Genomic DNA, 25,837 nt, shown 5'->3' with positions numbered 1-25,837 from the left:
GAAAATTCTCTATAAAGGCAATAGACTGAGGGAAATACAAACACAGATGGGAACTTTAAAAGGGAAACAGGCTGTTCCCATAACAGTTTAAAAACATGGCAATTGCCTTAGCTTAGTAGAAAACAAGCTCTCAGCATTTGCTGTATCTTGCAACACTAAGTAGACAGAAAATAGCAAAGATGGAGGTGAAGCCAAAACTGCAGAGTGTTTTTGCACAGCCCCACAAAGATAATATTCTGCTTTCTGAACCCTAGCTCTGCGATCCCCAGTGCTGAGGACTATGGTTTCCTGTGACCATGCAAAATGAGATCATTTCCTGGCCTGTGTCCGTCTCTGTGGGTGGCTTCTTTTTCCATTAGTCATATAATATGTTTTGGTTAATTCTACCTCTTAATTGTCTTTAATGAGCACCAGATTTGCGACACCCTCACTTGCAAACCTTTTCTCAGAGTAGAGGCAGAGGCCCTTCAGCTGACAGCAAAACTTAAAAGCAGCACACCAAAAAAGCCTCGGCACCCATCAGCATTGATTCTTTCCAACTACAAAGGGACACTTCTGTTGCTCTTCCACTGAACCAGGCCAATGTAATTAATCTCTTCCCAGCCACTAAATAACTTAACTTGTCAATGAGATACACTTGTGATGCAATATACAGCATACATAATACATACATGTGAATATGTTTCTAAAGCATATCTCCTGCAGTTGTTCTACAATACTGTGCACAATTCCTTCCCCCCCATGAAACCAGTCCTCTGCCTTAGCCTGTTTGAAACTAAGCTGCTTCTTGTTTCTCCCAGTCTTGCATTCTTTGCTTCTCTTCTCACTGTAATTAGTTTACAAGACTACTTATCCAGATGATTACTGCTTTTAAATGACAGTCGTCTTTTCTTTTACTCCAGTTCATTGTTGTGTATCATTTTGTCTTGCTATCTGAATACCCAGTTCTCTAAAGCATTTTCTCATTATGTTATCTCCTGATATAAGACATTTTGAAATACTTCATGAGAGACACTGTATAAAGTAAATTGAATTGAATTTTCTCTCAAAGTCAGGGGCTTTCAGCATCTTTCTCTAGCTAAGTCAGCAGAGTTCTTGGCACCAATGCCAGGATGTAATGGCCACACTTTGCAGCCCAGCTATAAGCTTGTGTTCTTTTTAGGGAAAATGAAATGACAGTGTCAGTACCTGGAAAGCAAACAGGGGACAGATCAATATTTCCATTTATGATGAGGATGGCAAAATGAAAATGTTTGGGGTATTTTTGAGGTTTTTAATGCACACATTGCAATAACGTCATTTTGCCGTTATCTGCCTACATCTGGTGTTGGTGCTGAATGTGTACGCGGGGGGTATATGCATGTGTATGTCAGGGGAGGAAAGAGGGAGGGAAGGGGGAAATAGCAAGGCATGGAACTAAATTGCAGAGCCAGTAGTGGAAATAGACAGTGAAAAGCTTCCTGCAGGCAGGCGGCTTCACAGGGGAGAGCGAGCCTTTCATTGTCTATAAAATCATGCCTTGCTGGAGGTCCTCAAGAGTAGAAGGGGTAGCGCCTGGAGGCAGTAAATCTCTCACTGTTGTATTATTACATTCTAAACACTTAGCTACTGTACAAACCAGCACACTGCTTCAAGAGAAGAAAAGGAGGAAGAAGGGGGAAAATGAACAAAGGGAAGAAAAGGAAGATGGCAATAAAACTGGGAAACAATCCCCTGCCACAGCTCTCCCCAAGAATACTTCACATCAAAGAAAAACAGCAAAGAGTAAATCGTCATGGAGTTAAAAGTTAACCTCAACTCCTTCCATTGTGATTTGACACCACTCTGGAACAGTACTCCTAGAATTTGAATGGTTAGTCTGTAGCACAGGGTATTAAATCCACCTTAATCCTGTTAAACATAGATGCCACTAAAGAGAGAGGCGCACTCTCAATGGCATCATGACAAAAGCTCTCCATACTGCAAATTAAATATGGTTAACAAAAAAAAAACCCCAAAAAACCCCACACCAAACCTGCATTAATACTGAGCAAACAACATCAGCATAAGCAGGCTTAGAGAGAGGGAATTGCTTTCCATATGCTATGGCATCAGGTTCCTCCGGATCTTCAGATACCGGTCTGTAAATGTTACAGACATTGTTTCTCCTGCTTGCAACTGCTGTTGGGTGGTGACCTTCTTTGCTTGCTGATACCAATTTAGCAGTTGGTACGGTTTCTCTGTGATTTGGTACTGTCTGTTGTTTGCTGGTACCAGATGGATACCAGATGGGTAACTGTGGGCAATGGTTCCTCTGTGTTCCAGTCACCAAAATCACTGCCTATAGGGTCAGTGTTGTCAGTTGACTCCTAAATGGCACTTCAAAGCAGCATTCTGAAAAACCTCAACATCTGTTCGTTACTCTTAATGACCTTAAAAAAAATGTAGCCAGGAGTTACTGTGCATCTGCAGGAAAAATACAACCTTGCAGATGCTTGCAGCCATCAAACTCGCTCCTTGCTAATGGCAGCTCCAGAAGCCACCACCTCAACTCTAACAGTCAGCACTCAATGTGAAGTATAATCAATATATTCTTTTCTGTGGTAGCTCCACAACATAGGAGTTCAGAGATATTTCAAGGCATTTTTCAAACAGTACTTGCAGCAGTGAAGTGGAAGAACAAGAAAACAAAAAACTTAAAGTGCCTTCGAAAGGCAGCAGGGGTACCTAAGGGCCAAATGTAAAAGCATAGAGGGAAAGCAGGGAGAGAGAAAGTGATTCAAGAGATCTGTTTTAACTATTAATTTGTGATTGGTCTTTCAAAATGTTGACCCAGTTGTCAAACTATACACAGGAGCTGAAAGGTCAGTTTTGAATACTGCCTATTGCAGTTCCCTCCCATGTTATTCCATATAACTGCTTCTGTTTCTAAGAAAGGGAAAAAAGTTTATTTAGGACAGTACGGGAGCATTTTGGTAAATTCTCTATACGTGCTACAGTAGAATGCTGTCTACAGAAAAATATAGCTGACATCAAAGCATGTTCCCCACCCCCTGTCTTGCTTCCTGGAGAAGTTATGATAAACAGGTTATGTGTTCCCTAGGGTTACCATGGAAACCCATTCTTTTCAGGCCATCATTTGCAAAGGTAAAATTTGCATTAAAATGTGATGGAATTTGATTTTGTGCATGTGTGTGTGAAACTCAAGTGGGGTCATGCTACCACGCAGTATAGCTATTATTTCAAACCCAGGAGCATACGCTTAAGAGAGAGATCTATTAATCCATGTAAACACCTCAGTGACCAAATTACAGTTTAATTGCTAACTTGACAGGTACCTTCCTAGCATATTAAGAGAAATACTATGAAAATTAGCTTCAAATGCAAATGTAAATGTTAATACTGATCCACTGGTGGGTACCACTAGATAGTATTTTGCTAAATTCCACTATAATCATTCGACAGGAAAGATTGAATTTAGATTGTCAGAATGACTTTGTTTTGATGATGGCAGACAAGGGATGGAAGGCACAGGCATGTATTTCAAATTATAAATGTTTATCTTATCTTGAAGGAGTTATCATAAAATTATGAAGTATAGAATATATTTTGATATAACCATACTTACTGCAATACAAGAAACTTTTGGATCTCCTCAGAATCCCAATTTGCTCACTTTGTTTTGTGTCATATCATAACTTCAAAGTCATAATTTCACTCTAGGTATCTGCTACTCTGACTTTTCTTGGAATACCTGATGGTGTAAAGCATATACCCAGTCCAGGCCTTCCCAGGGTCCATGTTCCTTGAGAGCCACTGCCGTTATTTGTTGCCACGTGCAGCACTGGTCTTCCTAACATAGGAGTGCATTATTCACAATAGTAATTTTGACAATCATTACTTCCAGCCTATCAAGAAAACAGATGAATGGACTAAACCCCCAAAAATCCTACAACTGGTAACCAGGCTGCATTTTAGAAGAGATACCAGTATTTGCCCTCTTGCTCAGTTGTACGCATTCACAACACACATGCTGAATTTGATATACTACTTTATGAAATCTGTGCTACTCTGGGACACTGGATTATTCACATATCATCTGCCTTGAATAGCAGGACCCCCTTGGAGGCAGCAGGGCCAGAACTCATATTTCTGCTTGGAAGGCAGACATCCCAGTATCACCTGGATTACAGAGGACTCAATATCTCCTATCATACAGGACTTATGACATATAGTTCAGCTGGAATGGCTCTACTTAATATTGGGCAACATGACACTTAACACAGCAGCCAGGCCATTTGATGAAGAAAATGCAGCAAAACCACAGACAGCAGTATTTGTCACTCTTGCTTTCTTATTGTTAATAAATGCAATTGCACAGCAGGTGTCTCAAAAACACTAAAAAAAAAATAAAAAAAAAAAAAAAAAGAAAATCAACCCTTCAGATTTGGTTGCACAGTGCCAGTATTTTATCAGACTCCCTTCTGCTTTGGGAAATTCCTGCTTACAAGTTCAATTAACTAAACAAAGCAAGAACATTAAAGAAGGTTTAAAAAACCAAATGCAAACAAAAATGAAATTGTTTACTAACTTTTGCAGGAGTTCTCAAAACTCAACACATTCAATAGAAGGAATGTGTTCCACTTGGATCCCGTATTGAGCAAGAAAGAAGGCGCTAGCACTCCTTTTTCCAAGTGTTCTTTAACAGCCAGAGTTGAGCTTGAAAGTTGAAAAGAGCTGGTCCTGAGCAGAAATGCCAAACTCATGTACAGCACAAGCCTTACAGGGTAAATGGAGTTCTCTTTTCCCATATTTTGTACTTTATTTTTATGCAGACTTGATATTAGATTAGCATCTGCACTACAGACCTTAGACTGGGAACTAATAAAGTTATCCGTCCAATCTCTCCATGTCTGAGTCAGTGACTTTCTTTTTCATTTTAAATAATTATAACAATGTCGCCTGTTTGTTGAGAAAAATAGAGCCTTTATATATTCACAGATAATTGCTTATACCCAGCACCCAGTGATACATTCTAATTACTTTTCACACCTTGGCTGTGAAGAAATCTCCAACTTTTTAGTGTTTTTTAACTGCAAGACAACAATGTAGCCAGAGCACTGACACCCTGACTGCTGAAACTATGCCTAGGATGAAATTTAACAAGCAGTTCTGCTAATGCATTTTGCAGTGAGGAACTTTAGCAAAACTCAAGAAGACCCAAGGCCTACACCTCAGATCTTGTGCTGCAATAATGAGAAGTGCTGCACAGATGTACAATAGAAGAACTCAATCCAGAAATCAAAAGTAATCAAAAGTCCATTATTTCAGCTGGCTTCTGTCACATACTTAACTATAACAAATAAAAGATCTGTACTCTGTAGCAGCCTCAATGACATAGTTGTATTGCTTGACCCAGCTTCTTTCAAGCTCGACCCTGTTCTGCACACACTGGGCAACCGTTGCCGTTTGCCTCACTGAGGTCATTCTGCTTTCATTATGTTAAATGGACAAATTTCGCAGTCCTTTGTCAAAACTGCTATCTGTTTTAGTGGGATGTTATCCCTAGCAGGCAGAGCTGGACAGTGACCAGCATCTTAGGGAACAGGGTGCTGTCTGGGACAACAGTAGCTAGGCAACTCTTTGGATCATCAGAATTTTTTAGGGAAGAGATTTCTTTTTAATCAGCACACACTGAACAAGAACATAACCCAGGGAGATTAAGCTATGAGAATTCAAAAAGAAGTCAATTGTGTCAGCATCTATTTGATAAATGCACCAGATAACTGGTAGTAAAGGCAAAAGCTTGTGCCTAAGATGGAGTCAAGTTTGAGGCCCGATTTCAGGCCTGATCTAATAAATACCTAAGCACATGCTTAGCTTCAGACATGAATTTCAATGGCATTACAGACTTGTCTTGTGATTAAAAAATGAGCATTGTTGCAACTGGGGCCCCTTTCCAGAAGTTGAAGCAGGCCTCTTACTAATGGACTGAGGAAGAGGAGGTCAATTTTAAAAGGAGATCTACTTTCCCCTCCCCTTGTAGTCAGACCCATGAGCAGCTGTATTTGATTCTATGGTATGTGGGGCACTGACTTGCTAGGGGTTGGGACCAAGCTGTCACGACAAAGTACGTATCACTGAGGGTAAGGGAAGGTTCAAAGTGCGAAGTATTAGCTTTAGCAACCCCACATGCGAAGGCTCGGTGTTAAAATCTCAATCCTCTTCCACCTTCCCCACATGACAGAGTGTGCACACATGCTCAGGGAAAGTGGCCTCACAGTCACCTGTCTATGGAGTGATCAACAAGTAGAAAACTGTTAAAGGCTATACTGGCAGAAGCTTGCCAAAACCAAAGCAAACTGCAAAGACCCAGCTACCATGCTACTCAGAACTGCAGTGAAGCCAGATTACAGCCTAGCTCTGAAAAAGCTATTTCTGTGCCCATTCAACTGTGCCCCGAAGGATAAAAGCTGCAGAGCTATGGCCTGTCTATGTGCACGAATGCAGTAACTGTTCAGCGTACTACATAGCATGGATTACCTGTTCATGAACCCCCCTCATCAATGTTATTACCAATTAGAGGTTTGTTTCTTACCTCCCTAAACATATTGGCAAGTTAGGAAAAATACATACAAGAGAAAACCTCTAGGGCCCTTCATATCATATCAACATAATCTGTGGCAGCTGTCATGATCCCCGTGATGCCCCACTCCAGTTCTCCGTTCGGGCAACATCAGAAGAACCTCTCCTAACTGCAAGGGACACGACCGCTGGTACATGTGTTAATGTGGAACCTCTCAGTGCTGCGATCCTGCAAGGATGGCCACAGCCTGGCAGCACCGCATGTTTTTGTCTGATTTCCTTCAACTACTTGTATGAAGTATGAGAAATGCTTAGTGTTTGTCCTCCTCGGAATCAACCCCCTGCACTGAAATACAACAAAAAGCAGCTGTGTGATGAGGTACCTTGTGGAATAGATGGCATCATGTATTTCTGGAATTCACTTAATATTGTAGGGTATAAACAGTACCAGTGGGCTTTGATAAGACGACATATGGCACCAGAACCATTTCCCTTGGTAAACAAGAGTGTGTACATAGTGTTAGCATGAAGACATGAACATTTCAGACTCCCCTCTGGTTCAGATAATCTATGCCAAATTCAACCTTTGTGTAAGTAGGAATGACTCCAAATAAGTTATAAGAGTCACTCTTTATTACTAGTATTAATGGAATTGAATTTGGCTCTCCTTGCATGTGCCATTTGGAATAATTTATTTTTCACATGGGGTTTGGCAGGGATTTCTCAAAAACAATTTCCCCCCAAACCTACCCCCAAAAGCCAGCCTTGTAAATTTCAAAATCCCTCTGCTTAGTTTGAACAGCTCTCTAGAATACACCCTGATCTGAAACCTTCATTATACAGAGATAAGTAGTGACAATAAAAAGTTCTTGATTGGTAAGTTAATCATACATCCTAATAAAATGTTTTACATACTCTCTTAATATTTTAATCACATATACACAAATACTTCCGATCCATGGTTTGCAAAGCAGCTACACTTTAAGTTATTGTCTTTTTAAAAAAAAATATTCAACGTTTTCTACTAATAGTCTGTGGGCTCAGAAAGTCTGGAATCCACAGCAGTTTCTGCTATATGGTTTCACATAGTACATAAAATTGTCAGCTTCTCCCATTGCGCTAGAAGACAGGAATGTTATTATTCTAGAAGTTGGAATTTTGGTTTCTAACCATGGTCCAACACAAACGTCTGTGCGTTTTGGGAACCTAACCTATTTGAAATGCAACATCCTGAACCTGGAATTAATTGATCATGAAAAGTACAAACAGCTCCTTATTCACCCTGAAGCAAGCGTAGAACCCTTTGACACATTATGGAAAAATAATGCAGTTCTTAATGCTCCTTTTTTTGTTCTGGTTGATTTTTAGGCTTGGATCCCTGCCAGGCACACAATAAAGTACTTAGCCTTTAACACAGACAGGCATGATTCTCCTTTCATGCTCTCAACTGGGAACTGACAAAACTCAGTACATTACAGATTTGTTTCAATCGAAATGTTCACAGCTAGTATCCAGAGACAGGTTTTTTTATATCTTTAGGTTATTTATCAGGTTGCAAATCTGATCTGCAAATATGGAAATGGCTTTTAGAACCACTTAACCTAAGGTTTGGTACAGTGAAGCTGATGTGGTCACTAACAGGTGAAGAACTATTTGCAGTGTGGCTGGTGTTACATGCAGTCCTTGAACGTACATTAAAAAGATAAAGTTTCAAGGATTTACTGCCATCCTGAAGGAAAGAACTGATGTTTTAAGTAACTGGATTTGTACAAAGTCTGTAAGACAATCCAAGTAAATCCTCAAATAGATGATTAATTCCTCATTATTTAAATGCCCTTAAATACAAGTGCAGATGCTAACTTCATGGCTTTGTCTTGACAGATCCTTCGCTGTTTCTCATGATCTGCTATTAGTCTGTGACTCTAAAGCCCTGAAAAAGAGTGCCCCATGAAAACACCCTCCAACTCCTAGGGAGACTAAGTTCTTGCAGCTTATTGCTTATGTAGTTCTCTCAGGGTCTGACTGATACTGCAGTATATAATACTACATAAACATATTATACCTCTTTCTGTAGACCTGGATTAGGTTTGTATCAGATATGTTCATGAGCCACTAAGACAAGAGTATGTACGCACATGCCTAAACTCTGTCTTGAGCTGATACTTCCCAATATACCCTAGCTGTCAGAAAATTTTAGGGTAATCTCACATTATACTGACAACAGGCACTCATTTTCCTAGACAGTATTTACGCTTACCATCAGCCTGCCCTTTGGTTAACTAGCTGAGGTTTACTTTAAGCCTTGTGATCCACTGTAGAGAATTTGGTTTATCATTTCTCCTAGTTATAAACCTGAAAGGGGGGGTGGCAGGGGTGGGGACGATTCTAAAGGGTGCAAAACTCAACAACAAACGAAACCACAAAGGAACTGGAAAAGAATTTCACAGGATCTGGCTCTATAGCACAAACGGTGCTATATACATGTGTCTGTTTATGGAGACACAGTAAACTGAATTATTCAGCTACTTGCAAAAAGAAAAAGAACAGACTGTGGGGAAGGGAGAGGAGAATGAAGGCGCAAGAGAGAAAAAAATTCACCCAGCAACAGATGAGAAGAACAGAGGAGAATTTGAAAATGGATGCAGGGGGGAGGAATGGATGATGAGAGAATAGCAGGCCTATTTAAAGTGAATTTTTGACCTTATTTTAAAAACATTTATGGATCCCAATTGCCTGTCATGAGATCATTTTCCCTTACAATACTAGCTTTTTAGCCGGCTCTGCACTTTAACTTGATTTATCCCACTTTAAAAAAAGTAGATTGTTAGAAATACCCCTTCTATTAGAAATTCTGTCCCATTACAGTCTCAGCTAAAGGCCACATGTCAATGTCAGCTTTATCAGATAGAAATTTGCCTCATGAGTTCTCAGATACTTTTTTGGAGGACAAGACCCACGGTCCATTTCTGAGACTGTTGATTTGCGACAGGATAGTGTCTTCTCAGATTATCCTCTGTTATTTCCCAACTTATCTACATGTTTCATGAGATGGTGGGAAGTGATTACAGCAGCTGCTGTACATTAGAAAGACATCTTATAGGAAAGCTGGCTTAGGTAAAACAGCTGACTGACAAAAGCATAGAAAGAACTAATTGAGTATTAAAAATACATAGGGAGATCCAGCATCTCCTTTCCAGCTGCAGCTTCTCTGGTGCCATAACCTCCTGTGGGAAGGAAGAAAACTTACACCAGAAGGTTTTCCTCCTCCTCAGCTGTCTGTCGACTCTTCAAAGAAAGACCTGACATCCTGAAGATTAGAGTAAGTTTTTATTTATTTATAATTATGCAATTAGTCATCAGCATGTCTCTTCACTGATGAGTAAAGGTGGAAAAAAATCAGCTGTTTTTCAATCTGTGTTACCACAGTACTGCTGAGGGTCAGCAGCCCGAGGTGGGAAAGATGATATTGCTTAAAAAGTATCTTGAGGACTCTCCTGGCAAGACGCTTTGAGACATTTGTTTTCTTTTTAATATTTTGATTCTATTTTTGTTCCTTCTTTTCTGTCTGAATGGATTGATATAACATATGTATTTTAAGGGTAAAACTACATGCAAGAGTAGAAATTTCAGCCAGGAGTTGAATGAGAGCAAGCTGTGGCCACAGTATTTTCCAGACTGAAAGACAGTGCCTAATGAAAGCAAGGCTGGATGGATCAATGGATGATATTGTTGCAGTGAAGAGACCAGAAGTCTTTGAAATTTGTGAACCACTTCAGCAAGAGGAGCTGTTGCAGCAACAAACTTCAGCATATTAAAGCCCTTAAGGTAAACTCTGATTTTTGAGAAGACTGCCATTCCTCACAACAAAAACATTTAAAAATATTCTGCATTGGAAGTACAAAAAGAAACAATGCTATTATTAATCAGCTCAAGATTGAGATACTTAAAGCTCCCTTTCAGGTGCTCTGATTAAGGACAACTTGCCTCACAGGAAAAGCAAAGCTTTGGAAATCAGTAATCTTTGGGCATTATACCTAATAGGAAAGGCTTAGAAAGGATTACCTAGAAGAAACCTTTGTGAATCTTGGGAAACTACACCAGACCATAAATCTCAACCTCCTCTGAGGATTAATAAAGCTTTATCAGTTTCAGATAAGAAGTAGAAATCCTCAGGCTGCTGAAGAGGTACCGCTGGCCCAGTCTGGGGCCTCTGTCAGGACACTTATGCCATACAATTTCAACAGAAAGACACATTTGATGCATATTCTCATTTTAGTTTACAAAAACTATTTGGAAGAAGAATGGCAGCTACATAGATTCACCAAATTTGGGTCACAAAATTTAAGGCAGTAGATTAAAGTTAACTGCTTTAAGGAAAGAATTATTTTGCTGAAGGTGACACCTTTGGTAATTGAATCAGAATAATATATACAACAACATTTTGGGGGTTAATGAACAAATATATATGATAATTTATGTAAAAACACCCCTTTTAATTCTACCTCTCTGTGATTGCAATAACATCTAGTCTCACATAGGACTTTTTTTGGACTACAACCCCAATCATTGAAGATTTCACTTCAGCATTCACACTGATAGTTTGGAGGACTTTAAAACCAACAATGTTAGTTCAAACTTCAAGTGTATTTAGATTCTTAAGATTTTAACATAATTCTGTCTCTTTTTAAACTAAAAGTTCAAATTTGAATGCTGGTTGATTATAATTACTTCTAAAGAGACAGAGTCCAACTCAAACTGCTCAGGTGGAGCTCTTGAGTACCACAGTTGTGATCCCATAGACTATAGCTGTTGCATTTATTTAACACATTAAAAAATCTGGCACTCTTGATTTAATCTCTGATTCTACCACAGGTTAGTCTTTGGTAGTGGCGTAGGTAATACGACTCTGTGTAGTGTGACTCCTAGACGTAAAACAGGGAATACAGCATGTCTGTAACAGTTGTATAGCGTTGGTAGAATATTTTAAGATCTTTTGATGGGAGAGGAGCAAATTATTCCGGTTTTCACTTTACAGAAGTTACTGAGAATGTATTGTGGCCAGATTGCTACCGTCCAGTGTGCAGAAGGAAGGGCGGGAGCAGACAAGCCTCTGTTTCCTCCCTCCCACTTTGCAGCTAAGCACAGTGAGAGTCTGCTCTTCTAACACTCTTGTTAACCCAGGGAATCACTGGATGAACTGCCAGAGTAGCATAAATCCTGCTGAAAAGCCTTGATGCTACAACATGTGACAAAGTTTGGCAATGACTGCCTTTCTTGGGCCTAAAGAGAGGAAACCTGGGCCTAAATGAAACACAGTGAACAGTCAAGTTATTTTTAGCCAAGTTTTCATGTTATTAATGTTTCCTTTGGTGGGCTGGCATTAAGGATTTCTCCATTTCTACAAATGCCCCAAATTCATGGTACGCTGACACAGAATTTCTGGAAAAACCAAACAAATCAGTGCCTTCTGCTAACCCTAAATGCTGCAAAAGCACTTTGGATCACATTGTGGACCTACCCAGCGCTGGTCGTAATCAGACGGCTGTGTTCTTCCTTCGTCGTCCTCATAGAAAGGTAAGCCTTCTCGCCTGGCCTGATGGTATTCCTTCCGTAACTTCTGGATACGATCAGCGTTCCCACCACCTGCGCAGCCACTGAGAAAAATAAAAAATGCTAAATAAAACTCATATGTACACGCATATCTAACACTTACCAGGTACCCATATGAGCACACACAGAGAACTGTCACACCTGACACAAACGGATTATGAACATTTGATTCTCCTGACTTGCATAGTGCCCACTGGCCCATATCACCCTTATTTTTGCTTTCTTGTATTAATAAAGCTGCTAATTGTGAACTTGATCCCCATTTTTAAAAAACGTTGTCCCTGTCCAAAGAACTTAACAATTCCAGTACAAGACAAGAGACAACAGATGGATGCAGACAGATGGGGGAGCACGAGGAAACTTTTAACATTCCTACAAGCAGCTATAAATGGCTATCATATTTTAATAATAATGATGATGATGATGATGATGATAAGCTGCCAAAAAAATATTTCCTTTTGCTCCCACGCTGAATGTGGAATTTCCCTAAAATTACATTTGTTCAAGGTAAAGAATAAACTATATTCACAGAGAAGCACAGAAAGAAGTTTTATCTCATAAAAACCAACCTCCTTCCCAATTACACAAAGAACTATAACATCAGCCATGAAAATACAGGGGAGGCAAGAGAGATGGGAAAGCACACTATCAAATCTTGACACCATTTTTTTAAAGTGGTAATTAAACAGTAATCCACTTAGTAAACCACAAAGACTCACTTGTATGCAGAACCACATACACTGTAAACTGCTGTGGATAAAGCTAGTGGAGTTGCTTAGTTTATCAAGTTGAACACATGCCTGCCTGCAGTTTTTGACCCTGGTGAGCCTTCCAAAACCATACCACTGGAATTGTACAACTGTGGAAGCTCAAGCTATACCTGGAAGGATTAAAAAAAAATTCTGAAAATGCCTAAGAGTTAAAAACAACACAGCCACATTTAAAATGAATAAATTAGAAAGTTTCCTGCCACTATGTCCAGCCCTGCTCTTGTCAGCACTGGTGTGAATACTAACTATATGGTTCAGTGGCATTTACTGGCATTCACGGGGAATATCATAGAATTTATTTGTGGCCACTCCTAAACTCCAACCATTGTTATTGCAGCACATCATCATATATTCTCTTAATCTGCAACCTTAACTCTGCCTCACCAACAATGGGCTATAGAGATACAGATTTATCGACATGAGCACAGACTCTGTGGAGCATCTTGTCACACTGCACTCCACTATGAGTATGCCAGAATCTAAGGAAGTCTTTTATAGGATTTGCATAGCAAACTGAATTTGGAAAGCACATACAAAAGGTTGGACATAAACCTATCAGTTCAATAATAAGTAGTTTCTAGTGTCTAACTGCAATCTACATTGGTTGGAAATTAATTACCAGTGAAGGGAAATTCCACATAGGGTGCAAATGCAACTGAATATGCAGCCAGGATTGGAAATGTTTACTTGCAGCATCAGTATGTTTCCATGAAAAATCAAACACTTAAATTACTTGCCTTCCCTGGATCCTAAGTTATCCAGTGCCCCTCTACTCTACAAAGTCCCGGAGGTTTCAAGCTTCTCTGGCTGACTTACTGAACTCTTCCAGAGCATATGAATTTTTTCCCATGATCTGCCAAGACAATGCAGAAAGCTTGCACAAACTCTGTGGACTACTGAGAAAAAAAAAAAAGTACCTTCCCTTTTCCCCTTGATTCCTTCCACAGATAAAAGCCTCTCTTCCTTGCATGAATTCTTGTCAAATAGTGGAGAACCATTTCCAGTTTGCAAAGCACTGGAATTGAGGACTAGCTAATGGGGGCTATCACTTAGAACAGTGAAGCTTGGTCCACGGCTCACGAGCTATACAATACCTGTGAAATCCTCTGACTTTACTTGTGAGTACCAGTAAAGCTTTTAACTAGGGCTGCTAACATACACATAAGGCCCAAAGTATTGTCCCTGTTGCTCTGCCAACATCATTACGCAAAGCAGCACTAGCTAAGAGACAAACACTGAAATACAGGCAATGGGTCTAGTTCGATTCCAGCTGATCTGGCTCCCCACAGCTCTCTGCAAACTGTATTAGCACCTGCCACCAGTGGCCTAATGGCCACATACCCACTTTCTACCTCCAGGTAAGAGGTAATCTGAAAATACCATACAGTTTTGGGTTTTGTTTTTTTTTTTTTTCCTTTTTAAAATGAAATCTGAGACTGATATATTGTAAGAGGCAGTAACAGCAGTCTGTGCTCCATTTACTGCAAATCTCCTGCCGGTGAACTTCTTTCTGCTTAAACCCATCTAGCCAGCAAGTGGAAGTAGGTGCTGCAGAGATCAAGCTGATTAAATATATTAAAAGATGGCCTGACAGTTTTTTCTTTGGCAAACCTCTGCTATGCCATATTAAAGTACAAACCCTAACCATGAGAATGAGTAGGAACATTTGAATGAAAGATAGCAGCACATGGAAAGTTATCCATCTGGATTAGTGTGAAAACACAAGCATAATCTCTGTGGAAACAAGCAGCTCCGTGAAGTCTGATTTCCTTTGCTTCTCTCCTGTGGGTTCTCTGGTGTCCGATAACGGGACTGAGTTCACACTGCAGCATTTCTCTCCAGCAAGGGCATTTGTCTGGGCCTCTCTAGCAGGCTGCTTATTTTCATGAAACTTACGTGATCCCGTACCTTTTGAACACGGAATCACCTGTCAAGTCTGGTCAAAAACGGTCAGCAGGTTCAGAATTTGTTAGAAAGGTGGGGAGAGCAGGTTGGAAGAAGGATGGTCAATACATCAGCTTAATTTTTTCAGGAAATGTTTTCAGTTTTTTTTTTTCTTTTTTCTCTCCATCACTGTTTATAGGCACAAACGTAAAAGACAGGCTTTTGAAAGAGCTGCATTCTAGCTTACCATGAAAGTTTTACCCAGTCCTGAGTAATGCGAGATGAACATGATGCCCTGTGCAATGCTCATGAAACAGTTCTGAATTTCAAGTTGGCTCCTGACAATTATGTGAATATATGAACCACATTCAAACTCACCAGATGAATTCAATCAGCACTGTGCAAATATCGCATACATAATCTATTAGTTTACCCCAAAGAAACTGAAGCATTGAATTCAAACAGAATGAAGTCATCAGTAATAAAAAAAAAGAAACTGATAAGGCAATATTAAAAAAAAAACCAACACAATTTTCCAAGATTTGCAGAGAAGATCATACATTGACTGTAAACTATTCTCCCATCTGCCTATAAATACATAATTAAAAAATATTGGTTTGATCAGATAGCAGTTCTCAGACAGGGAAACAGCAGATGAATACCAGTTCAAATGTTTTGGATGCATGACTATTTATACTGAAAAGGAACCTGAACTTACAGAAGAAATATAAAAACAATACTCCAATCAAAGTCAATTTATATTAAGGAGACTTACTGAAGCTTTTCACCAAGCCTAGTAAGTACAGCAGACAGATTTCTATTACAGTAGCTTTACATTTAATGTAGTGCTCCCTCCTTGAGGAGATATAAATATTACAGTCCTTCATCATATCTACAATTTTGTGCACAACACACTTCCCTGACATGGCTCCCTGTGCTGTATATTCTTCAGAGAACCGTGCAACCACACATTTGCCATTCCCCTCCACCACCATGTGTTCCCAGGCTCTAACATATAATCTACCCATGGACTTCTTCATTGTCACGACAAGACTGTAAGAGAACCGTCCACTCTGCATCTTGCAATTGATTTCAGAATGATTTCCTAAAATTGCGCTACATGTAAGGAGACTGATTCAGCAGCAGCTGATACTAGCATAGAACCTGAAGCTTTTTGGAGAAGTTTTTAAATACTGTCTAGGTAGGGGGAAAAATCTCTGAGAAACTTTACAAAGAGTTTAGTGAAGACTCAGATGCTGATTTCAAACAACAGTAACAAAATCTGTCCAAAATCCCAAGCCACAGACAACCTCAAGAGAAGTTCAACAGTTCTTCGAATAAGCTACACACACTGCAAGGATTTTTTTTTTTGAAACAGAAAAAATAAACAGTCTTACATGAACATTCAAAAGCGGATAAAAAGCACATTCCTGTCAGCTATTCTGTAGTTTTGCTAGGTACAATCCTTACAAACCAAAGCTTTTTTCTGGCCTGGGAGAAGATAAAAAAAAGTCTGAGTGATCATTCTAACCCATGCTGATGGGGCTGTACTACCAACTAGATAAACAACCACCAGAAATCACCATCTTCTGCCCTGTGCCTGAATCTGTCAGAGGCACTATACAGGTTCCACCTTGCCTACTGCGACTGTAAAGGGACCTGCGACGAAACAGCCACCCAACCGATACAGTTGGAATAGGCATCCCAAAACAAGAAGGAAACCATAATTTGGCACAGACTTAGCTTCAAGCTATCTCTAACATTATATAAAATATGACAGTGAAATTTCATTCCATCATCTCTGAAGAGATAGATGAACAAGCACCATAGCAATAACATTATATACCCAATATGACAGACAAGTTATTTTTTTCAAAGAATCAAAACATCATCATCAGTATTTGATACATATGGCTCAGGTTTTGCACAGTAAAATCTCCCCTCTGTTCTTCCTCTGAGTTGCTAATCTGGATTTCAATCATTCAGGTTAAAAATGTCAGTTTTTAAATTAGTGACTTCTTATTGCAGCTCTCTAGATAATACGAAATTAAAAACAAGTGTTGCACGTACAGAGTAAGATGAACCACTTAAAGCTGTATATAAACATACATTTAAAGAGGTAATAAACATTTTGTTTCCAGTGGTTTTCCTAAACACATTAATATTGCACAGGGCTTTTTTGCCAGCCACTTCTTTCAAACTCTGATTTCACCCAGCTGACTGTCAGCCTCTAAACAAACAACTGGTGCTTCCAAGTTAAAAAAAAAAAAAGAAAAAAAAAAAGAAAAAAAAAGAAAACTTATTCTTTTAGTGAATTTTCCATTAACAAAGAAATCCAAGACAAAACGTGATTCACAGACTCAGGAGAATGGACAATCTCCCATTCACAATCTGCTATAAAACAAAGCTGATTTTATATACTGAAAGGAACATAGTGGTCTGCAAAGATATACAGTCTAAGAGAGTCCAACAGAGCATGTAAAAGTATCTTTCACTTTGGATAAAACTTTCATTTTGAAGTTATAACAAATAAGTATTTGAGTACGTTATTCTCAGTGCCAGCCCTTGTCTTTCTACCCTGAAGTATTACACTGCTTATGAAGATATTTCTGCAACATCAATAGTAAGAGGGAATAAAAAGAATGGTGGGAAGCGATAAAAAGAAAATCAATGATAAGAACATAATTCTACAATATTTCAGCTTTCATCTTTGTCAACCACCAAGAGAAAGAGAGTTTAGGAAGAAATGAACATTTGTTGTTTTCATATGCACTTGAGTAAATGAATGATATTGCAATGAAAAACTTGTCAGAAATACCTTGTTGACATCACCGATATTGCCTTGCAGGCTCAGGAATCATCTTTGATGTTCAGCCAGAGCCAGCCTGGATTTTGGCTATACACACCCCATGCTGAGGACCCAACTTAAGAACGATGTCTTTCTAGCTACTGGAACCATGCAAATGGTTTTATTGGTCTCTGTAACACTTTCTTTCTTGCTTTGGGCAGGAAGATACCCTATGTATACACAATTACCATCTTTATCAATGGAGAGGGGCCCCAGTAGGACGCTTGATTTGGAAACCTGTGCAAAGTGACGAGGAGGAAGACTTTGAGCCCAGTTCCATTTAGACAGGACTATTCTGAGACGGTCTGTATAGATGGGCTGACGTGGAAGCACTAGATGGATATGTTTCTCTATCTGTATGTACATAAATACATATAAAGTCAAGAATCATAAACAAACTGCAGGAAAACAAACTACACTGAAAAAGCTATTTACACTTATTTGAGTTTATTTGAACTTGTATACTAAAGCCCTTGAGTCTTAATCTGCTTTACAATATTTAAAAAAGTCGTAACTGTGCTTCAGTGGAACATATGCTGTCACCTTTCAATTCTTTAGGCCAACATAAAAGCAGTACAACCACTTGTGTCCAAAAGGTCAAAGACTCCTAGGGCAGCACATGACTGCCATTTGTCTGGATGTAAATTGAGTCCTATTGACCCTGTAACATCACTACTGACCTCTTGACATCAGGAGCTTAGTGGAAAGAGAGAAGATGATATTCTTAGGTTCCTACAGACTCATTAGGAAGAAAGAAGGAAAGGGAACCTTGCATGATATGAATTAGCAGTGTCATTAAACTTTTCTTTCCCTAAATAGCTCATAATATGTTTACAGAAGCCTCAAAAGAATGATTTGAAGATTGAGATCAAAAGATTTGTATCACTTGCAGTTTCTCCAAACTGTTTATAAAGTATCTCTCAGCGGCTTGACATAAAGCATCCTTTCATGTTTCCCTCCTTTCACGTGACATACAACACCTTTTCCTGTTTGTCATGGCAGATGGCCTAAACATTCAGGTGAGCGTCATCTTTTCAATCCAGGCCACTTCTCATCTCCATTACAACTTATAGTCGACTACAGCTGGCCAGAAATAATGGGACGTATAGCCTAATTTGTTGCTTTATGGAAACAAAATTGGCACACTGAGGTTTAACTTCACCCTAACAGCAGATATAGGATGTGCTACTCTAATGGAAACAGGTTATTTGCAATCAAGTAGGAAGGAAAGAAAAAAAGGGGACATTTTCTTGTTTGTAGCCAGCTTGTCATCTTTACTTCAAAGAAAATACTTTTTTTTTCCTTTTTTCTGCTCAATATACTGTGGCTCATCAAGGAAGGCAATCACCAGATTTTAACTAATAATAAAAAAGAGATGCCTTACAGTTCAGGCTGGTTAATGGCAATGTCTGTGTCTGGCATGTGACCAGTTTACTGCTGTCTTGTTGATCCGAGATGTGCATGTGTCCCCAAAGGGCTAGGAAAGCAGGGAGATCAGGGACCCGGCTGCTGACAACAACCAAACTCTATAAACAATACACAATGAAAATAATGAAAAACAGATTTTCCCGGTATTTTCAGTAGCCTCTAGACAATGCAACAGTTTCTGATTTCTGCACTGGAGATGATATCAATTATGCCTTTTATCCATCATGCAGAAGTCACGTGTGAGGCATAATTGAGGGCCTTCTCTCCAAGGTAATTTCTTCTGGATTTACACGGCAAAGTACTTAAATTGCCTTTTTTGGCACTTTGTATTACAACATGGCTTGGGAGGGGGTTATTTTACTTTACTGATGTAAAGCAGCTGGCATATTTACAATAGATAGGTCACATCAACACAGAGCAGATTTTCAGCCCTCCAAACTCCATTTACAGCAGCTTTAAAAATTCAACAAAGCAAATGCTGAATGCTAAATTCTTGTGTGGAAATGTAGCTCTATTTCTTAATGGCTATCACACCTGCCTGCAACTGGCAGCTAGTTTTTCTTCACTTGCAGACTATTGCTTTTTGCACTACAGTTTATTAAACTGATTGCTAAAGCTGAAATAATAAGTACTTTACAGACTTCCAATGAATTAGCCATTCAAGAGTCCCTCAGGAATTCCCTTCAGCACACACAAAGCAAAGACAGGAGGGAGAGAAGGTGACAATTCAGTGCAGTCTTAATTTCTGCGCTCCCCTGTGAGGGAAGAATCGAGGATCTAAGAATTCGCTCACAGTAGATGCTGCTGCCCATTTCTAAAACATGTTTTGTTGAAAACTACAAAGCCCGGAGTAACTATCCGTTTTCTCCCAGAAATCACCTCTCCAAGTTTCACACTAGACTATACCCTGCTTGTTCTTACACACATGCAAACCTATGCCACTGGCAGAGTGACAGCAACTAATCCTCTGTGTGGTTTGTTTTTATAATACCTGGCCTAGGTAGAAATGAGGTAGAAATCTCAATCTCAACTCAAAACAACAAAAAGAAAAAAAGTCTCTGTGTCTGTAAACCTGTTACAGATATAGCTTACATTAAAAAAACCCAAAGAATTAATTTATACCATGTGCAAAGCATCAAGGAAAAGCACAGATCTCACAGCCAAAACGCATCCTTACTATGAAGTTGGCTTTTTGTGGTGTTTCTAATGAATGGTCACTATGAGGATAACATTAATCCAGCATTAAGACTTTTACGGGAAAAAAATACAAATGTAATTTATCTTTTTTAACTGTCAGCTGCATTTCTAAAGCTTTAAAGTCTGTAGCTTCCAGCGGCCTTTTGTCTTTCTGCCATGGCAGGAATATCTTGGACAGCTGTAAGAGCTTTGTAAGCTATCTTTCTCAAAATCCATTAGCTAATTCAAGGAACCTAATTAGAGCTGCCATTTTGATGGAGCATATTGAATGCTCTGTATAAACTACTAACACCATCAATGTTTATTAAAAATTGTAAGAACCAAAGCTCTCAGTTCCATATTAATATTAATGGACAGATACACAATACTTATTGAAATATAGACGGCATATGTCCACAGAAATACACACAGGTATACCTACAACCCGGTGTGATGCATTTATTCACAAAGGCTGAAGAATGGAAGCAAAACCTAGGGACGATTTTACACAAACTGTTGAAAATTGACCGGCTTCCATTTACACTATCCTTATGTGCATTAAAGGAAGCAAAGCACACTAAAGATGATTTGTTTCTTGTGTTTTTCCTGAGTAGTGTGCTGACAATTTGGAGTGTATTTTGAGCTTACCTCAAGAATGCACTCCAGCTGGAATCGTTTTATAGCTCCTCTTAAACCAGCCACTCCAATCACTGTACTTTGTAGACATTTACACATATTCCAGTACTACACTGTTTAAGGGCATCCAAAGATTCAAAGGGAATTTGCACTGTAGAGCTAAAACTCAAATTTTGCTGTAGACAGCAACAAAATTCATGAAAGGAGCCAGACATCTGGAGCAATGCTCTCCTACATTCCGCTGCGTAAAAGCCCAAATATAAAGAAAAAAGCAACTTGCAGACAATGATACAACACATGAAATACTGACCATTCGAACAATATATCAGAGACCTAATTAGGTTAGGCTGTACAAGCATATGCCTTTGGCTGCAGAAATAAAAAATTTTCTAGCTACTTCACAGCTTCGTTTTTAACTTGATACTTCATAAATGGAACTGCAGAAAACCTCCTATGTAACCATTTCAATCTCACGTACACTTTCATACGCATCTAACAGTGCCTGGATTCTATTTATATGTACAACTAAATATACGTGCATAGAAAAATCATCAGATTTGCCACAGAAAGACAGCAGATGTTCTTATTAAGCCACTGGCACATGCAAGGTGAAGCATGTAAGCCTTATAAGGAAAGCATTTAACGTTCCAACTACAAGCTAAAGAAAAGCAAAGACAACAAATGAAATTATTTCTAACGTATTTTACTAGCTGCGAGTGCAAGGCACAGCTAAATGAAAGCACCGCTGAGCATGCTCGAATGACTTTTACAACACATGGGGCTTCTCACAGAGGGGAGTATAATCCATACGCACTCTTTGGAACATGCTAACTCCAATATAATAATCCGAAGTTCACTTATTCTGAATATATACTAAAATGACACATGAGGCATTTAACAGATGTGCAAGAGAAACAGGCTTAATAATATTTTCTACACTGTAGTAGTGCAAGGGGGTAAAAATTTTATGACAATCTTACCATGGGGACAACCCTGAAGGTAAATTCATTTTAGTTCTCTGATAGGGCAGTATTTCCAAACTACAACTGAGATCTGAGCAGTTTCACAGGAACACGCTCAAAAGTCAAAACATCAGTTACCACTAGCTTCTCTCAGGAATTATATATGGCAAATTTAGCTTGTGGTTATTGCTCAACAGAAACCCTGCCAGATGCTGAAGCGGCTGATGGATTTTGCAAAGTTCTACTGCCTTCAAGGCCACCCTGCCTACCCTTCCAGCAGCCTCCCTCCTCAGGCACCTCTCCCCCGCGCAGCTGGGCTCCTCAGAGCACAGTTGTTTTGTTCCTATTCACGAAGACTGGAGAGTGCACATTCCTTCAACTAGCTTTCATCACAAGCTCCACATCAACAGAATTAAACACTTTATAAGCCGAACTGCATTTCAGAGAAATATTTCTGAACTCAGGGGCCCAAAGTTAGCAGTGTAACTTTATTACTTTTTATTATGCAGGCAGTGGAAGCTCCTGGACTTCCAGACATGCACAGCTTTTCTAGCTCCTTCTTCTTATGGCCACAGCTCCACTACACCTCTGAAGTTACTCCCACTTTTCCACTTGGAGAAGTCAGGGATGAATTTCAGGTGATTAACATTGAAGGTAAGCAGTACTCCTTTTCAGTAATTGTTTTGAAAAATGTTAAATTAAAATGGAAGAAACGAAGTAATGGAATCTTCAAACTACACACAATCATTTCCTCGCATATCTCACCTGGAAGAGGAAGAGCAAGCCTATCTCTCTGCATTTGGCTGGGAAATCCCAGAAACGCTAAAGCAAGTGTTCTGGTTCAGACTCTGACTCTACAGAATGACTCTCATATGGTTTCAACTGCCATGTTTAGAGACACGCCTTACAAATCCTTTCACATCTGTTTTTGTCTTGCTCCTTTCATTCCCTGTTCTCATCCTGATGTTAGGAAGTCTTTCCCTTCGCACCTTTCACCCAAGGATGCCAATTCCTCCACCCATTTGTTGACTTCCCATACAAGCACATCCCTGTCCCACAGGCTGCTCTAGTATAGAAACACCTCCTCTGATGCGCCTAGGTCAGCGTCTCTCCTTCCAGCACCCCTCGAGACCCATCTCCCAGAAGCATTTCACAAAGCAGCCTACCCGTAATGATGAGGCTGCAGGTGCCGTGGAACACCCAACAGCACTTCTTCCTTTCTGCACTGGTTCAAATGAGCGGGCTCATGTCTAACACACTAACAGTGCATTAAACTTGCAGTATTGGTAAACTTCTCTCTACTCTGAAGCACGCGCTTATGGTCCGCAACTCTGCCCTGACCCAGCACGCCTCCTTTATTCTCCCCATCCTCTAGCTGCTCCAGCAATTGTGTCTCTTCTCTGTTCCTATTCTTGTCCCACCCCACCATGGCATTTCTTAGGATTTTGCATTCAAATCAGCTCACCCTTTCCCTCCCTGGAAGGTGGGGGGTAAGGGCAAGTGGGCACTGATCATGCCCCATTCACCCCATCCCTCACTCCCGCACCAGGAACCTCTGGTCCCTGCAGCCAGGAGAACCTACTACTGGAAAAGCATGTCTAGGCTCTGGCAGTTCAGGACGAGCACTTTTGGTGAAGTCAGCAGCCAAGTTTCTATCATGTGTGTGGGAAGTACTTTAAATCTTATAACTTAGTCAAATTGTCAACGTTCAAGGGGTGGTAAAAGGCACAGTCTGGTATAAGTCTAGGCTGTGTTCCCTTCCTAAATATAAAGCCCCCGTTCCAGCGTATGGAAAGACTACAGCTTCTTATTAAAAGAATCACAGGCTGCTTCTTTTTACTTTTTACACAGACAAAACAACCCCTTTTCTTCTCCCTCCAGGCCCCCCCAAAACAGCTGTCATCATGTTTCATAAAAATTCGGCTTCAGCACACCTCCTACATAGGCATTTTCAACCCAAATGGTCGAAGACTGGTTATTAACAGGTGGAAATACAGTTTTCCCATGGAAGTCAGGCCAGCAACTCCCCTCACGCAACTGGCACAGTCTGGGTTTGTATGGCTGTCCCCCTCCCGGCCCTAAAGGACTGCATGCTCCTGGTGCAGCAGCTGCCTGGCTGGCTGTGCATTCCTGAAGGCAGCATAAAGCTGGTTTGCTCCTGGCATCTGCAGGATGAGCACTACCTAACAACAACCGCAACACCTTTGAGGTACAGCCTGCTAAGCACATAGTACTCCTGCATGTGCTCCAGATTAAGCTGTAGTCAGCTTAATGAGAGACTTAATTGATGAGTGCTACTTCCTTCACTTGTCCATTAAGATAAGTACAGCACATGGACATTTCAACCCATGAAAGATGGGAAAATGCATTAATTTTGGTCTTCTTAGAGCTGTTAATAAATCTGACACTGTCTGGCAGTTTTCTTCATTTCCTACCATTTGACAGATACTGTGATCACAAGTTACAGAAGATGTTTTTCTTCTGAAATTATCACTATGGTAATACAAGCCAGAAGGAAACTTTATCAAGATACCAAGAAGCTGGGTATCATTTTTATTTTTAACTTTATGTGGCTGGTTTGTGAATATCTCAATGTGGTAAAAAAAATAAATTCCATCCGGTACTATTAAAAATACATACACACACACACGTTACAAATGACTGTATTACAGCAAATAATCACACTGCTTATTTATTAGTAAAAGTCAGTATTCCTCTCTAATAATCAGCCTGGCTCTACTTAGACCCCTTTACTATAAGAACTCCTGCAACTGTTTTCTTCCTCTTTCTCTCTCTCAAATTGACATTTGTATGGAATCAAGAAAAATCTTCCTTAATAATTTTTCATTACTAATGGCTTTTTTTGGTATGTGTATTTGGGAGGAGGGAAGGCAAAGGGCAGGAAAAAGCAGCTTTAAGTGCTCTGCAAATGATCCTCCTGAATCTGGGCCTCATAAATCCTATCAAATGTTATATTTCATCAATAGGCTGGAAAAGCTTTTTTCTCTGCAATGATGAAGCCTGGCTTTAAAATTTATGGTTTCATTTTAGAAATGGACTATAAAAAGAGTCTGACTTAGCCGTCTATCAGCGGTAGCTGACATTAGCAAGTTAGGTGTGGACTTTCAAAGTGTTATATGTATTTTTTATTTATTATACATGTACATACATACATATAGAGATATACGAAGACATGTATATCACTGTAGGTTTGTGCACGCATAAGTACACAGCTGGCTTTTTCAAATATTTTGTCTTAAAAAACCATTTTCTTCCAATGCAAGAGGATCCCAGATATTCATCAGATTAGATTGCAAAGTGATAAAAGTGTCCAGACCAAAGTTGGCTCAAAGATCTGCAGCAACACAAGCAAATTGCATTCTGCTGCCCAAATGATCGAGATAAAGTAGTTTATTTTGTTCTCATTTGTGGGGTGGCAAAATGCAGTTCAGCAATGGCAGAGCAAGTTTCAGGAGGAGGCAGGGAAGATTTCAATAGGCTGTGGAGACAAAATGAGGAGGAGGGCAGGGAAGTACCAAAAAGTTTTAGGTGGAGGAGGAAAATTAGTGAAGGACTGATACATTGGGGAAGAAGGGGGTGCAGAGCTTCTGCACCTCTCATGCATAGGGAGGGAGCGAGCCTCCCCTGCCTCTGTGCAACTCTCTACCTCTATCTCCTCCCTTCCACAAGCCCTGGAAACAATTCTGCCTCCCCAGAGAGCCACTCCTACTTGCTCTCCTGCACTCCCTGGGGAAAGAGAGCACTGGGAATATGGGTCCTATTCCTGGTGCTGCTACCATTGATGGGAGCCATGTGGGTGCCAAAGCCGTCCCCTACAAGCCCCAAAGCTTCCTCCGGCAGCCACAACAGCAGCTTCCTCAGAAGGAGGAGACAGCCTGTGCATGCTGCCCACACATCCACTCCTCCTCTCCTCCCTCACCCAGAGCTGGAGGTCTGCA

At 40.0% G+C, this 25,837-nt stretch overlaps 1 protein-coding gene across 6 annotated transcripts in view; it reads right to left on the bottom strand.

Annotated features, from left to right (window-relative positions):
• PARD3B (par-3 family cell polarity regulator beta) overlaps positions 1-25,837 on the bottom strand; it is a 433,796-nt gene that overhangs the window by 39,658 nt on the left and 368,301 nt on the right. For 5 of the 6 annotated variants that reach the window (XM_069781654.1, XM_069781655.1, XM_069781651.1 and 2 more), the window contains one exon: positions 12,083-12,218. In XM_069781654.1, the coding sequence (XP_069637755.1) occupies positions 12,083-12,218 (136 nt within the window). Of the gene's footprint in view, positions 1-3,833; positions 3,888-12,082; positions 12,219-25,837 lie in introns of those variants that run through there. The other variant, XM_069781656.1, reaches the window with a different exon arrangement.

Source organism: Haliaeetus albicilla, chromosome 4, assembly GCF_947461875.1.
Source record: "Haliaeetus albicilla chromosome 4, bHalAlb1.1, whole genome shotgun sequence".
NCBI classification, from domain to species: domain Eukaryota; kingdom Metazoa; phylum Chordata; class Aves; order Accipitriformes; family Accipitridae; genus Haliaeetus; species Haliaeetus albicilla.
Note: the sequence above shows the minus strand (reverse complement) of the source record. Positions and strands in the feature narration are given on the sequence as shown.